At 39.8% G+C, this 17,469-nt stretch overlaps 1 protein-coding gene across 1 annotated transcript in view; it reads right to left on the bottom strand.

Annotated features, from left to right (window-relative positions):
* adamts10 (ADAM metallopeptidase with thrombospondin type 1 motif, 10) overlaps positions 1–17,469 on the bottom strand; it is a 175,576-nt gene that overhangs the window by 77,047 nt on the left and 81,060 nt on the right. The window contains exons 7-9 of the mRNA XM_060932511.1: positions 10,364–10,509; positions 9,724–9,767; positions 4,025–4,130 (exon numbers count right to left, since the gene is read on the bottom strand). Coding sequence (XP_060788494.1) covers positions 4,025–4,130; positions 9,724–9,767; positions 10,364–10,509 — 296 coding nt within the window. The remainder of the gene's footprint in view (positions 1–4,024; positions 4,131–9,723; positions 9,768–10,363; positions 10,510–17,469) is intronic.

Here is a 17,469-nt window from a genome sequence, read left to right as displayed (position 1 = left end):
CTCCACCGTGTAATGTTCTTTATATTATATATTATATATTTAAATAATCAGAGCACACAATTGCTCATATCCAGTGAATGTGGATAGAATAACATTGATTATTATACATACAGGACACTTTTTCGATGGAATGAAAACGTGTTCTATTCCCTTCTAGCGGGTTTCATTCATTTGGTTTGATAGCGTGCAATATTGTTAGCATATCACTTATCCTACATTTATTACATCACTCTACCCAATGGAGAATGAGTGTTGAATATGGTTTACGATATTGCATGGTTGTCAAGCCAGCATGACGTCACACGTCGGAAATGTAAAACGTCCGCGCTAGCGAGTGAGCGACTGGGACAATTTGTAAACAAACATGGCCGCCAGGTTTGCTTCATTAAATATGGAAGACTTTGAGAGAATTTTGTAAGAGAAAGACGTATCGAACGTCTGAAAGGAACATATTATAATAATAATAATGGATGGATTTTTCTGTGGTATATCAGATATATTCCATTCAGCTACTCATCTTGGACTCGTTCAATATCATGCTAGCTGAATGGAATATATCTGATATACCATGAAAAAAGCCGACCAATATTATTTAAATATGTCACGCTGGTCCGTGATGTATTTCATCTGAAAAATGTTAGTTTTTCATCATGAGAAGATGAACTTCATATCTTCAAGCCAATGTGTGTTTCTTTTTATTATATTGACACATTCACAAACAAAAAATACCCAAATTTATCAAAACAATTCATCGATTTCGTCACAACTGACAGAGATTTATGTCATGGTTTTGGTTCTCTATATCCTGGATGGAGCTCAGATGAAAAATATGAGTGGTTTATTTCCCAGTAAAACACTCGTGTCTACGTAATATTATATAAAATAAGATGTCATCACAAACATCAGCATATCACCTCAAATTCCAACATTCTCCATCAAACCCAAACAACATTCTGTCAAACTTCAACATTCACCAACAAACACCAAATATTTTCCATCAGAACCCCTACATTCACCAACACCATGAAACGTTCTCCATTAAACACCATTATTCCTCCATTACACATCCACCATCATCAGCATTCTTCCTCAACCATCATTAAACACCAACTAACCAACATTCTTTATGGAAACACCTCAAATTTTTAATGAACATTTTCCAACAAATAACATTCTTCATCAAAAATTCAACATTTCTCTAAAAATATGCATTCAACAACACCAGCATTCTCCATCAAACACCAAACACCGATATTCATCCACCATCAACAGCATCAGTTAACGGTTTGAGAAGAACACTATATCTGAATTTTTATGTTTTGTTTACACAGGTTATGAGTTATTAGCTATTAGGCATGTAATGATTTACCCAATTCACAATTTGATTCGAATCATGATATTCGGTTCACGATTTGATTTTTCCACCATATTTTTGGGAAAAAAATAAATTAAGAAAATTTCATTAACAAAAAAGCAACATTTATTTGCCTATTCTTTATCAACGTATATCATTTTGTTAAATTAAAAAAAAAAACCTTTTGCTTCATTTTCTTAATATCCAACAATAATTATTTACCCACATTTGTAAAGGTTGGAGTAAAATATAATAGCCTATTAACAAAAATATTCCTTTTATTAAAAATGACAAAAGTTAATAACAAATACGTCTTTTCATAATAAACTTTTACAAACATTTATACTCCCTCCATTTGCTTCTCTTTTCTTTACCTTTCGGCAGTCTGTAAACAGACAGCTAGATCTGTTTTTTATGTGTTTTCACGGCATTAGAGCTGTGTTACTTCGACCTACAGTGACGTCACGTGTATTCCCACTATTGTATGTTATTGCACCCTCTGCTGTCTAAGCAGTGCAGTTACAGAGAAGAAAAACGACGAGATTACGTAGCCTAATCATGATAATAATCATGATTCTTTTTTTTTTAATTTATTCAAATCATCATAAATTTGTATAGACTTATCGCATAACGCTGTACATTTTAAAAGAAACTGAGTGAGCAAATAATATAAGATATTTAGATTAGATTAGATTAGATTAGATTAGATTAGATAAAACTTTATTGATCCCTTTGGGAGGGTTCCCTCAGGGAAATTAAGATTCCAGCAGCATCATTACAGATAAACAGAGAAGAGAAATAGAGGAAAACTTCTAGATAAATTAAAATAAATTAAATTAAGTATTTATTTCAATAAATCAACAGTAAGGTCAAGTGGGTTCATGTTAAATAATCCACACACTCCTTGATTTGTTCTGCACGTAGACACGTGTGAGCTGTAGAGCAGGGGTTCTCAACCTTTTCTGCTTTAAGGCCCACCTATTCATACTTGTAACGAGCCGAGGCCCATTAAAAAAAAATCCCCAATTATTTTGGCTCATCTATTCTATTAGAATCTAATAATCTATTGTAAAGTGTATCAATGGGATGCGACATCACTCCCTGTTACAGATGGGAGCCCAGGAATTAAATAAATGCAATAAAAACAAACCGTTTTTAATTGTAGGTATTGTATTTAAAACTGTATGGATGTGCCAGAAGCTGAACCGTGCATGCAGGGCGTTCTCAGCCAAAAGGGGTTAATGATCCAAAAGTGGCATCTGGTTTATTAACACAAGAACTTATTGCCATGTTTGTGTTCAGCAAACAAGCCAGTTATTAAAACCAAGAAGTGGATATAGAAACCACTCAGTGGGATTAGATCCTTACACGCTAACAAAGAAGGATTTTTCCTATGAGTTGGAAAATGATCCATCCGTTGAGTTCCCCGACATCTCAAACTACCTGGCGCTGCAGACATCGTTCTACACGGACACACAGATGAAAACCTGGAAGAGCATGAAGGGGTAAAACTTTTTATATGTGGCTGGTTAAAGAGCTGTGGATCAGGACACTACAAGATAAATCCTGTATCGTTTTTGCCCGGGTAAGGAGGCATTTCTGGGCTTTTTGTACACAGATGGTTGCTAGGACGCTACAAGTTTTAACATCGGGTGTAAACAAACCACAGCGGCTCAATTCCCAATCCTCCCTGCTCTTCTCTTCCAGGTAAATCATTCACAAAGATCCACAGAAACCCCTTTAAAGACCTGGGGATTACACGTATTATATACGCATTAGTTTACAACATCAAACAAAAACACATCTGAGGACTGAAACGTCTCCTGACGTTCAAAACATCACAAAATAACCAGAAATGGTGAGAAAAGTCAGTGATTTGCGAATCCAAACGAAAAAATAAATCAGAAGAATTTACAAATCTTTCACCAAGTGATCACTGCAAACTCGAGCGTTCTTCAGCTCGGCTCCCTTCCATCGCAGCGAAAGGTTCGAGAGCCACCTTTCTCGTCGTCTTTTGATAAAATCCTTCACCTTTTATCACTTCACAGGGAACCAAGAAGAAACTTATCAGTTTCACGGTTTGTTTGATTTGAACAGCGCAAAACAACGCAAGCGAAGGGCATTTTAACGACCATCAAGGAGCCCCGGTGATAGTAACACTTTGTAAACAGTGAGCTTCACTGATCACCACTTTACGTCTTGCATATCTAATGAGGCGGATGTGACGTCAGATGTAACCCAGCAGTCGTACCTGACTAAAAATTAGCGTCAACTTGAGGAAAAAAAAATTCATGGCCCACTAGATGGCGCTTCCCGCGGCCCAGCAGTTGAGAAACACTGATGTAGGTGACACTACTCACAGGTCATGAGAGGAAGTTGAAGAAGGTGTGTTAAAAACAACTTAACACTTGCTTAGTACTATTTCGAGTCTCCGCTACAACCTGTTTGAGATTTCAAATCTAATGTCTTAGCACTGGAACTGTCAGAAGCAATAAATCAGTCCGCACTAGTCACATATCTCCTCGATTAACCAGAACAAAGTGTTCACGAGAGAATAAGCTCAAATAAGAACGAGCAGGGACAACGAGGAGAGAGAGCTGGCACGAGGAAGAGCCAAAAAAATGGAGAGGAGAAACAAAAGGAGAGGAGCTGTTGGGAGATGAGACTCACGTGTGTCCAATCTCGTGAGCGATGGTGAACGCCGTGGCCAGACCGATGTCTTCATTTATACTGCAGCTTCGCTCCGGCTCACACATTCCACCAACTGGGGCCAGGCCTGACACACACACACACACACACACACACAGGCTACTGAAGGTTCTACAGACATGCAGCATTACATACACTCTTCCTACAAACTACCAGGTTGAAGCTGTGTCAATAACACAACAACATATTATCCTCATTAGCATAATTACACTATTACACATAATTGAGGGATTAGTCATAACATAATGTAGTGCTGATCTGGAATAAATCATGACTTACTATTTACTCTAGAGTTCCCAAATGTAGTCAATCGGCCAAGAGACGTTTGGTGTCTGATGTTTGCTTCTTTAGTTTTGAACTGGAATTACAAGGCTAATGTTGCTAACTCGGAAAAGACGCAAGTCTGTTTCACCCAAAGTGTGTACCCGATCGCTATGACAATACCGAGGCGGCCATTCTGGATCTCCAGGACATTTCTCTGAAGTGCAATTTGGGAAATAAATACACATCCAGAGGATCACAAACTCTCCAAGTTGTACCTAGCAGGAAGTGACGCAAATCATAATACAGTTTCACTGTAGGCGGCACGGTGGTGTAGTGGTTAGCGCTGTCGCCTCACAGCAAGAAGGTCCGGGTTCGAGCCCCGTGGCCGGCGAGGGCCTTTCTGTGTGGAGTTTGCATGTTCTCCCCGTGTCCGCGTGGGTTTCCTCCGGGTGCTCCGGTTTCCCCCACAGTCCAAAGACATGCAGGTTAGGTTAACTGGTGACTCTAAATTGAGCGTAGGTGTGAATGTGAGTGTGAATGGTTGTCTGTGTCTATGTGTCAGCCCTGTGATGACCTGGCGATTTGTCCAGGGTGTACCCCGCCTTTCGCCCGTAGTCAGCTGGGATAGGCTCCAGCTTGCCTGCGACCCTGTAGGACAGGATAAAGCGGCTACAGATAATGAGAGAGAGTTTCACTGTAGGCTGTAACTGCTATTTTAAATTCGATCTGTTTTAATCATTATGTCTAAAACTGGGTGTGAGTGAGATGCGCTGGCGTCTATGGTGTATTCCAGTGTTCCTGGGATAAACTCCGGATCCACCATGACCATGAGTTTTAATATTTTATTAAAATATTTTTAAAAGATTTGTAATATTTATTCATTCATTCATTACCTCGCCCGGGATGGAGTCCACCAGGGGGCGAGGTATTGTTTGTTGATGTTACAGGAAAACGGCTGGACCAATCTTCATGAAACTTTCAGGTTAGATGTGCGTTGGTCTCAAACAGATCCTCTAACCTTTTGAGGGTCATTCGGTCAAGGTCAACAAAAAGGTCAATCGTTTTTTTGCGATATCTTCCTTCATATTCATTCAGATGTGTTCTGATTGGCTGAGAGCAGTACGGTGTGTTCTGATTGGCTGACAGCAGTATGGCGTGCGAATGAAAATCAGAACCAGAACCATGTTTATTGGCCAAGTATGTTCAGACACAAGGTCAAAATCAAGGTCAAGGTAACCAAAAAGGTCAAATTCGTTTTGTTGCGATATCTTCCTTCATATTCATCATAAGTGCTACCGGGCGAGGTTTGTTTTGCCTGGCAACACTTATTTATTATTTACATTTACTTTAATGTATTATTATTTATAAATTTATTTTAATTATTTCATTATTATTTATTTTTATTGATTTTTTTAATTAAAAAAGATTAAAAATCTTTAAAAAAGATTTTTTCTTTAAATTTTTTCTTTAAAAAAATATTAAAAATCTTTTTAAATCTTTTAATAAAAATAACTTATTAATTTTTTTAAAATAAAAAAAGATTAAAGGATTAATATTTTTTCTTTAATTTTTTTCTTAAAGAAATATATATTTTTTAATTTTTAAAAACACGATTAAAAGATCAAAAATCTTTTTTTAATATTTTCAAAAAATGTATTAATTTTTAAAATATTTTTAATAAAAATAAAATATTAAAAAATATTTTCCATGGAAAAGATTTTAGCTGAGAGAGACTTTGATTATCTGTTAGCGACAGTAGTCTTGTATCACAAGTGCAAAGCGAGGAAAGAAAACACTAGACAGCAAACATGTCTGGACAAATCAGTGACATACAGGGTAAAGATGAAATTGTGTAAAATTTTTTTGTTGATTAAACTATTCTTTAAATTTAAAGGTTCTGACTGCAAAGTTGAATTCTGGGTAAAATGTTCTATTTCTGTTGCCATTGGAGTTTCGAGATGTTTCGCTGCTCCACACACACACTGTGTATCCTGTATGTAATTTTTTGCTGAAATAAAAAGCGTCCCGTGTTTTACGATTCCAGAGATCGCCGAAGCAAGTGAGCAACAGTCTCACGTGACCACCGTGGGGCGTGTCTGTTTGAGCTACTTTTAACCACAACAAGTCGGCATGGGTGAACATGGCGGACTCGGCTCTCCCTCCAGCGGAAAAGAAAAGGAAAGCCTGCCTAGTGAGTGCAGCCGCAAGACAGAGCAAGGTTAGATGGCGTGTCATTTTTCTGGACAGATAACTAAATCATTCTCGCTAGCGCTTAGCTATCTTAGCCTTAGAGCGCATGGGCTCGACTCCACAGTAGCGAGTCGATGATGGAGTTCTACACCTAATGTTTTGATCTTACAGAGAAAAGAAATGAGGACACAAAAGCAGGAACAGAGAAAAGATATATAAATATTCATCTTTTGTTTCACGGATCTATTCGCGAACATCAACCACAAATTACACAAACCCCTGCGACTCAAAACTCTCCGAGGTCGATGTCGATGCAGACTCACGATGTTTTCTTGGTGGCGTCGCCATCTTGGTGTGACGCAGTTCCATAGCTATGCTAATTAGTTAAAGCTCCTCCCTCGCGTTTGGCTGTTTCCTGTTCCCTAGGGCTGTACTGTTTACCTCAAGAGGGTCCCAAAACAGTCCCAAAATGGAGAAAAGCGGCCCTCAGGACATCAAAATGATCAGATCTCATTCATCCATATGATATTGTTCTTGCGAGACAGAGGAAAATACCGTGCACAATAAAAAAAATGTGAAAATTTCAGATGACTTTGCGGTCAGGACCTTTAAATTTACTTACGAAGAGTTTGGTTCCAAAATGCGATAAGCACCATTTAAAAAAAAAAAAATCAAGTTCCCACCAAAAGAAGTTTGGCATTTGATTTAAAGCAATAGTTCGGGATTTTTGACATGAATCTGTAAGGCATCCCCGTCAACAGTGTCGTGCAAACACACTGACTTACCACCGACAGCATCCTGTGAGTCCAGTTCTTGTCCAGTTTTGGTCCAGACGAAAGTAGTCCGGCAAGTTTGTTGGGGTCACGAAAGTAAAACGTTTTTCTTCTCAAAACAATATGTGTTCAAAAGAGTGATATATTTGCATCACAAAACCGTTGCCAAATAAAAAGTCAGACCTCGCAATTATTTGGCGCTATATTTTGTCTCCCTCGGTATCACTGTGCGCTGTCATGTTGACATCTGCGCAGGAATCAACACCTTTCCCATTGTTTGGCAGTGATTAGGAGTTCAGATCAGCGGCGCTAACAAGCTAATTTGAGAGCAAGAACAGCGACAAATTTATCACCTTCTATAACCTATACAATAATATATTTGTGAAAATGGTGCGCACTTGCGACTATCCAGGCTGTAGCAACAAAGATGTGGCTGAATCTCCGCACACATTTCACCGTTTTCCCATGACGGACGCGTCACTGAGGAAACTTTGGCTTGTTGCTCTGGGCTTCCATGTGGACTCCAAACAGGCAAAGGTAAAAAAGCTTCGTGTTTGCAGTGCGCACTTCAGCGACGACGACGACCATGTTTCTTCATGCCCAGGACTGAGGAAGAAACGGGTTTTGAAGAAAGCTGCTGTCCCTGCACCCCAGGTAAGAACAAAGTTGTACCGCCATGCTTTCAAGCGGACAGGCTTTCAAGAATCAGCTAGAGCTAGCTGCTAGCAACGTTGTGTTTTCAGACATGTTGTCGCTAACTTTGCTAGCAGTAAACAATGAATGAAACAGCCGTGGCTGTCATCTGGCGGCAGCGCGCAGTGATAAGAAGGGAGAGAAAATAGTGCCAAGCGATTTCGAGGTCTGACTTTTTATTTGGCAACGGTTTTGTGATGCAAATATATCACTCTTTTGAACACATACGCTACGTTCACACTGCAAGGCTTAATGCTCAATTCCGATTTTTTTGTGAAATCCGATTTTTTTGTGAGGTCGTTCACGTTAACAAATATATGCGACTTGTATGTGATCCTCAGTATGAACGAAAAGCGACCTAAAAGTGTTCCGCATGCGCATTGCAGGATACGATGACGTCACACGCAGTGAGCATGGCCAGTGTTTACAGAAGTAAAACCGCCCGGTTGCGGTATGACCCATCCAATCTAGCTTGAATAGCTGCATCCCCCCAAATGGAAATCAGCTCCCTAACCTCTGCGTCCTTCCATTGAGAAGATTCAGAACCTTCACAGCCCGAAGCGTCCCTCGCATTGATGTCATGCACAGGGGCGCAGATACGTTTTTTGAACTGGGAGGGACAAAAAACTGGGGGGGACAAAGCTGCCAGCAAACCAACCCCAACCCCGATATGCCTGTCAAACTTGTTGTTAGTAACCATAGCAACCAAGCTCGAGCTCGCAACCTGTGCAGTCTGCGCAGCTCAACCAACCGAATATCAGTCTTTGTTTTATGTCAGTTGTTGCAACTATGTATACACTGCCGTGCACCTCAATAAACCGAATGGTAATTAGTCTTTTGATTTTTCCGTGAGGTTTGCCTTATGCAAAGAAAGACAGCATAGACGTTTTTTCCTCCCTATAAGTGGGGGGGACCGAATGAGGTGAATTTAAATCTGGGTGGGACGAGTCCCACCCTCTATCTGCGCCCGTGATTATGCGCCATGTTGTTGTAACTTTTTTTGAGAGACCCGCCGCCTACTTCAGCGCAGAATAGTGACGTTTGTGGCTTGTTGATGACGTGTAAGTCGAATGAATGCGACCTGGCGGTTCAGACTGAAGTCGCATATGAAAAGATCGGATAGGAATCGGAATTAGGACCACATATCCAAACGGCCTGGGTCGGATTTGAAAAAATCGGATCTGTGTCGTTCATATTGTCAATAAAAGATCGGATACAGGTCACATATGGGCGAAAAGATCGGATTTGAGTCACTTCAGCCTGCAGTGTGAACGTAGCCATACTGTTTTGAGACGAAAAACGTTTTACTTTCGTGACCCCAACAAACTTGCCGGACTACTTTCGTCTGGACCAAAACTGGACAAGAACTGGACTGACAGGATGCTGTCGGGGGTAAGTCAGTGTGTTTGCACGACACTATTGATGGGGATGCCATACAGATTCATGTCAAAAATCCCGAACTATCCCTTTAAACAAAATTTTAAACCTCAAAATCTTGATTTACATTTTAAATGTTATTCCAACCTCATAGTGTTATAAGGTTTCAAACAGAAAATAGTGGTTTTCATGCTACCAATTTTTTTGATAAAGAAAATACTTTTTTTTCTCAAGTTTATCACGGTGGATTTATCGTGCTTTGGAACCAAACTCTTCCTGTTGATTCAAATATATGATAATGTTTGATTTTGAAATGATTGTCATGAAATTTAACAAGAATCAGAGTCCATCATCGAGTCTTACCGAGGGTCCCACACGGCTTGTTCTTGTAGATGCAGATGTCATATCTAGAGCACAACACAATAAAACTTGAACATATAAAAAAAAAAAGTGACTAAAACAAGCATTCAGAGCAAACCAAGGGTTAAGACTGTACAATGTCCTGAAGCTCATCTCCCAGACAGGACAATAACAGGAAGTGAGGAATGCTAACGGCACTCTGTCCCAGACACATTCCCGTTCTTTAGATAAAACACACACACACATGAAGACATGTACACACACACACATACAGTATCAAAGCTGAAGGACTGTTTTCTGTAAATCGCTTGTTGTCCTAAATTACTCCATCCCTGATGCTTAAGTGTTTCCATGCTGGAGCTCTCCCTTAGGCTTGGCTGAATGTAACAAGATTTCAGACAGCTGTGCTGGTATGTGTGTGTGTGTGTGTGTGTGTGTGTGTGTGTGTGTGTGTGTGTGTGTAACAATCCAGAGTGGGTTTTCTTGGTTTTTTTGCCAAGCGCGAGCCTGAGATAAACAGATTCAAACTCCCCTTTGGCACAAATTGAGAGATGTGAGAGAAGGAATACTCAGTTAACCACTTATAGTGTCTGTAATAGTTCAGCTTCTGACTTGTGTGTGTGTGTGTGTGTTGAGTTCTGACCTTGTGATGAGGACAGCCGTGTCGTGGGGTGCAATGCCATTTTCGGGGATGGCGTTTCCATGGCCGTTGCTCTGCTGAATGGATTTCTGCCACTTACAGAAACTGTCCAAAGACTTCCCCGCGTGGTGGTTGATCTCCAGAGTCGGCTGTGGATAAAAGAATAAGAGCGCAAACAATAGATAACACATAAGATGTTATAACTGACCTCTAGACAGGTGTGGGCTTCATTATTTCTTTCTGTAAACGTTGACCAAAGCGTCTAGGACGTAGTCGCTCATCTGGCCTGCCGTCAAAACAACCGTGACGACCAAAACATCAAACAGAACTGAAATGTGACAATGTGGGAGAGAGAGGACCAACCTCTACGACAAATCGTTTACAACAGCAAAATCAACAAAGGATTTCCTAAATTTTGTTCCCTGAGATAAGCCCGACCCGAAACACCGATCAGAACTGGATTCGCATGATAAATGAAAGAGGGGGGCGGCACGGTGGTGTAGTGGTTAGCGCTGTCGCCTCACAGCAAGAAGGTCCTGGGTTCGAGCCCCGGGGCCGGCGAGGGCCTTTCTGTGTGGAGTTTGCATGTTCTCCCCGTGTCCGCGTGGGTTTCCTCCGGGTGCTCCGGTTTCCCCCACAGTCCAAAGACATGCAGGTTAGGTTAACTGGTGACTCTAAATTGAGCGTAGGTGTGAATGTGAGTGTGAATGGTTGTCTGTGTCTATGTGTCGGCCCTGTGATGACCTGGCGACTTGTCCAGGGTGTACCCCGCCTTCGCCCGTAGTCAGCTGGGATAGGCTCCAGCTTGCCTGCGACCCTGTAGAAGGATAAAGCGGCTAGAGATAATGAGAGAGATGAGAAATGAAAGAGGAGATACAATTCTAGTCAGAAGAAAATGTGTTAAGTTGACCTGATTACTAATTTGCTAGCAGAAATTTGACAATACAATGATCAAGTGTTGTGCAGAAGGTCGAGTTCTTTCAAATAAAACAATCCGAACTGAAATCCATTGAGAACTGAAGAATGGAGGCGATACGATTTAACTGAAAATAAACAAAGTTGTAAACAAATTGTTTACAACAGGAAAACCAACAAATGAACGACCAAGTTTTGTTCCTCAACGGAAGATCGACCCAAAACATCGATCAGGACTGAAATCGGATGAGAAATCAGAGAGGAGATACAATTCTAGAGAAAAGTCCAAAAACTCGTTAAAGTTACCTAATTAGCAGCTCGTTAGCAAAAAATCTGACAATACAATGACCAAGTATTTGTGCAGAAGGACTCATTCTTTCAAACAAAACAATCAGAACTGAAATCCATTCAGAACTCAGGGAGGAGACACGATTTAACTGAAAATAAACAGAGCTGTCAACAAATTGTTTACAATAGGAAAACCAACAAACAAATGAGCAAGTTTTGTTCCTCAATGGAAGCTCGACCCAAAACATCGATCAGGACTGGAATCGGATGAGAAATCAGAGAGGAGATACAATTCTAGTGAGAGGCCTGGAAGATTCGTTAATTTGGCCTAATTAGTAACTCTTTAGTAAAAAATTTGACAAAACAACAACCAAGTTTTGTGCGGAATGATGAGTTTTTTCCAACAAAACAATTGGAACGGAAATCCGAGGAGAACTGACGGAGGAAATACGATTTAACTGAATTGTGGACGACGGATGGATGGACGGACGACGGACGCCATGCCATGGCAACAGCTCATCGGCCTTATGGACAGATGAGCTAAAAATATTATTTGGCGAGTTGTGAGTTCCAATCAGAGGCCAGTTCCTGGATTAGTCAAGTCCATTTATTTCTTTGTATAGCGCTTTTTAACAATACACATTGACACAAAGCGGGTTTTTGAAAAATATTAAATGTTAATATTAATATTAACATGCTCACTGGATTTATTGGCTTTAGCAAGAAACGAAAGTCTACGATCCTCATTTATAATGTGAGAATGTGACTGTTACTGTAATGCACATCGTTGGCAGTAAAAACATCTGACCATCACCGTGTGACTAAAGATAAGATAAGATAAGATAAGATAAGATAAGATAAGATAAGATAAGATATTCATCTTATGAGTTCAAATATCTGGGGCTAACTGTACAAAGTAATGGAGAGTGAAGAAGAGAAATGAAGAAGAGGTTGGAATGGATAGAGGAGAGGAGGATGTCAGGAGTGATTTGGGACAGAAGCGTAACAACAAGAGTGAAAGGGAACGTGTCCAAGTAGTAAGAGCAGCGATGTTCGGTTTGGAGACAAAAAGACAGGAGGCTGAACTGAACTGGAGGGAGCAGAGCTGAAGATGCTGAGATTCTCATTGGGAGGGACAAAGTTGGATTGGACAGGATTACAAACGAGAATATTAGAGGGACAGAGGGACATGTAGGACGGCTTGGAGACAAAGTGAGAGAGGCGAGATTGAGACGGTTTGGACACATACAGAGCAGAGATCCGGAGTATACTGGGAAAAAGAATGCTGGAGATGGAGTTTCCAGATACATAGAAGGAAATGAGGAAGAGCAAAGATGAGATTTATGGATGTGGTGAAGGAGGACATGAGGACGGTTGGTGCTACAGAAGAAGATACAGTGGACAGGAGGAGATGGAGGGACATATCCGCTGTGGCAACTCCTAACGGGAACAGTCAGAAGAAGAAGAAGAAGAAGGTATTCCTTTATTGATCCCCATGAGGGGAAATTCAGGTGTTCCAGCAGCTCAAGTACAGAGTAAAATATATAAGAGATGAATGTAGATGAAGTAAAAAAAAAAAAAGAATAGAATAAAACATAATAGAACAAAGACGTATATAATATAAAATCTAATAAAATATAAGAGAATAGAATAGAATAAAGACAGCTAAATAAGGACAATTGCTCACAAAAGACAGCAACAAACAACAAGACTTGCCACCTGGTTTAAAGCTAGACGGCCTTTCAGAGTTTTCAAGTGTAAGTTATAAAAAGAATTTTCCCGACACACAATTATTTTTGTTCAGTGGACTGAAAGCTCCTGAATTCGAATCACAGACTTCCAATTTTATTTTTTTTAAAAATAGAACAATTAATGAATTTAAGGCCACGTGGCCCTAAATTCAACTCTCCGCTATTTTTTCCTGCTTCACCATGACACAATACAAGATACTATGTTATGCACCATCACGTGGTGGGCTTTCCCCGTTCGCGCAAGGCATTGTGGGATACAAATTTGAAACAAGAGAGAAAAATGGAGGGCGTGAGTGTGCGAATGAAACGTGAAAGACTGACGACAGTAATGGAAAGCGAGAAGAAAAGACGTTATGTTATATACGAAGGAAAGGAAACGCAGGACCAAACTAATAAATATCGGCGCTCAGCGAGCACCTCGGTGTGATCAGCTGTTCGTTTAGCGACAGAATGATGGAACTGTCAGTGCACGCTCAAAGGGAAACCTGCGCATGCGCACACACACGGACTTCCTCCGTCTGCTTGACTGCGCGAAGCGAGCGATTTCATGCACATTATTTGCTTTAATCCCCTCAAATTAAATAACTTCCCAGCCACAGAACAGAACGGCCTGATATTTTGTGAGATATTACAGAAATAAACATATATCACAATGACCACATTTCAGAGGGAACCAAATTTCACCAAATTTATGAAATCGAAAGGCCGTCTCGCTTTAAAAAGCTACATCATTTCATAATGATTCAATGCTTTATTTACTAGTTCACAGATGTTTTCAGGATAAAATGTAAAGTTTTTGCTGCTTAAACAAAGTGAACATTGAAGAGAACAGGGTAGGAAGGAGTGCGTATCTTCGCCAAGCCACATACTGATTATCAACACAAAACTCAAATCACTTGATCCTAGGATAATATTAAAGCTGTCCACCAAATTTCATCCAAATCCGTTCATTACTTTTTGATTTACACTGGGAAGAAAAAAACGGAGGTGAAAACATAACCTCCTCCAACACAGTTGGTGGAGGTCATAACCTGATAGATAAAACCCCTGATAGTCCATGACGAGTCCTAAAAATGATCAAAATGACCAAATCCCTACACTTTCCATGTCTGGAATAGACATTATTCCATGATATTCCAGAAATTCCATGATCCCTTACTTGTACCGTATTATACAACAATCTCGAAATGTGTTTAATCTTTATACTGCAGATATTTTCGCTTGTGACGGTACTATGCGGTGTTATGCAGCGTGTTAGTTCGCATCATTCCATCCAGCGTGACACAGTGGATTTAGGCTGCATGTGAGGATGATGTACTCAATCATATTTACTCAACACTAAACACAGTGTTGATGTAAGAGAGCCTGGAGAAGTGTAATTAGAGAACGTGAGAAGTCCATCTACGACATTAGAAATGATAGAATCACCTCAGGAACTTCACATGACTGCTGATACGTGAGGTTTTCTTAAAGTAACGAGTCAATGCTGTATATTTAGCTGATGATCTAAATAGTGATGATCGGGTCATGACATTTTTATCTTTGGATTAAAAAAAAAAACATTAACACATTCACAGCTGTTCTCTCTCTCTCTCTCTATCATTCCTCCCTGGTATTTTTACTGGTCAGGGTTTGTCACACTCGTAACCTGGGAATGCGCACACTGACATGACCCATAATCATCTCCTCCATAGTCTCCTGCTGTGTCTTCCTGAGCTTTTACTGGGGCTGGATGGGAAAATGGAGTGTCAGCAAGTGTGTGTGTGTGAAATTTAGGTTCGAAATGCCCCCCGATACATGTGCCATTCTGCGTTCTGATTGGTCAGAATGTGTGAGCGCAGCTGCAAACACAGGTTTATATTATTAATACGTTATCATTTTTATAGTAACAGTTTTTTTTCGGACATTCCACACTGTAAAAAATGTAACTTGCAAAATTGTTGAGTGAAAAAAGGATTCTAAGTTGAATGAACAAATTTCCCTTCTAATTGTTCAAGTAACTAAAAAAAAAATAGTTGAGACGCCTTTCCTTCGCCACAAGTTCATAGGAATTGGAAAATTAAGTTAAGTGAACTTATATATTCAAGTGCTGATTGACGCCCCTTAACCAATGCCACTGCGCATGCGCACTTCACAAGTTCGAAAGTTTCAACGGTCGGGTGGAGTGAGAAGTCCGTGGAAACTGACACGATGTTGTATAGGAGTCTAGACTCAACAGAGGCCAGGGAATTCCCTCCTTGTATGTCGGTATTTGTTTCTGTTTGTGTAATAATAGGCAAAGTGAAGTAGAACTTAAGTGTTGAGAGGTTTGTGTTAACTAAAAAATGTAATGCACACTAAATCATTGTAAAAAAAAATAGTCAAGCCAACTTAAAAATGTAACGCAACCTGCTGCCAAAGGATTTTGAGTAAACTCAACTTAGAACCATGATGTGCCAACTTGCTCTTCTAAGTTAATTGGCATTATTATTTCAATTTATTTCAACTAAACAATTTGCTGGACTGAACTTCTAAAGTCAAGTCAACTCAACATAGAATACTCTTCTGTGTGAACTTAAAAGAATAATATAGGGTGTCGTGGCTCAGGTGGATAAGGTGCCATACCATAAATCTGGGGACCTGGGTTTGATTCCGACCCAAGGTCATTTCCCAAGCCCTCCCTGTCTCTCCTGCTCATTTCCTGTCTCTACACTGTCCTGTCCAATAAAGGTGGAAAAAGCCCCAAAAAAGAATAATTTAGGATAACTTTAATGTTTTTTGTGCCAACTTGCTTTTCCAAGTTAATTGGAATGATTATTTCAATTTATTTCAACATCACAATTTGAATGCACTGAACTTGCTAAATAAAGTAAAGTCAACATAAAATACTCATCTGTGTCGACTTAAAAGAGCAAGTCAGCACAACTATTTGGCCCGGAGTTGAGTTTACTCAAAATCATTTGGCAGCAGGTTGCGTTACATTTTTAAGTTGGCTTAACTAATTTTTTTTTACAGTGCAGATAAACAGAATAAATAAATAAATGTGTAATCATTAATATGAAAGTTTTCTCTAAGGAGTTTCCTCTCCAGTGTCAGCATTTTTTGCAAAGGTGGACAAAGTACCCAACTTCATTACTTAAGTCAAAGTACAGATCCCGCTGGTCAAATGTTACTCCGATACAGTTGTCCAGTCAAATTTTTACTAAAGTTAAAGTACTGAAGTACTTGCTTTTAAAAATACTTAAGTATTAAAAGTAAATTTTCTGTCAACGCATCGTTGTATTATTGCCACAACGCTTACAAAACCTAACGCCGTTACCAAAGACAGAAATGTGAATTCACAAAATGAACGCATGCTGTGCATCATGGTGGTTTAACGTTAAGCTAGCTAGTCAGTGAAACTCCACCTGACGCTAGCAAACTCTTTTCTAACTCAAAATCATATTGGGTAGCTAACGCTACTAGAAAAGAAAGATTTCTACATTCCATTTATTTGGCAAGATTATGCTAAAACATATTTCTGAAAGGACTTCTGATAAGTTAATGTTATTCATGTTAGCGTAACTCCATTTTTACATGCTAACTAACAGTGTCCAAGTTAACTAGCTATGTATAATCGTTAGCCGTGGACAAGGCTACGGCAACTTGGCGGGCAAATCCATAGAAAGTCATTTGACTAACCGGACTGCATAGCTATTGCAATGTTATCGCTAGCTCTAAAAGCACAGACAACTTCATTACAAGCTTTCTCTTGGAATAAAACGCTTACACACCTCAATATGCTTCCGCAGGTTGGACGGCGAGTTTTTGTAGGTCGTGATGTGGTTCGTTTTCAGCAAACAAAGTAAACGTTTAAAACAAAACGAATCTTTAATCCTTTCAGAAAACTGAAACATGGGTTCGAGGTAAAGCCATGAGTGCGTGCATTCTCCAGAAGAACCGCCTCCTTCTATTCTGTCATCAACTGATCGTGTTAAATAACGCTGCTGAGAAAGCATTGATCTTGATTTTATCCAGTCTATGGACGTGACGTGACCCTAGTGATTACTGATCGGCTGTCTCAGTGTCACCTGCGAAAAAAACAATCATGTTTTAGAAAAGAAAAGAAAAAAACATCCACTTTCAAAGCTGCTTCATAGTAACGAGTAACGAGGAGCTTGATAGAAATGTAGTGGA

The sequence above is a fragment of the Neoarius graeffei genome, chromosome 10, assembly GCF_027579695.1.
Source record: "Neoarius graeffei isolate fNeoGra1 chromosome 10, fNeoGra1.pri, whole genome shotgun sequence".
Taxonomy (NCBI): Eukaryota; Metazoa; Chordata; class Actinopteri; order Siluriformes; family Ariidae; genus Neoarius; species Neoarius graeffei.
Note: the sequence above shows the minus strand (reverse complement) of the source record. Positions and strands in the feature narration are given on the sequence as shown.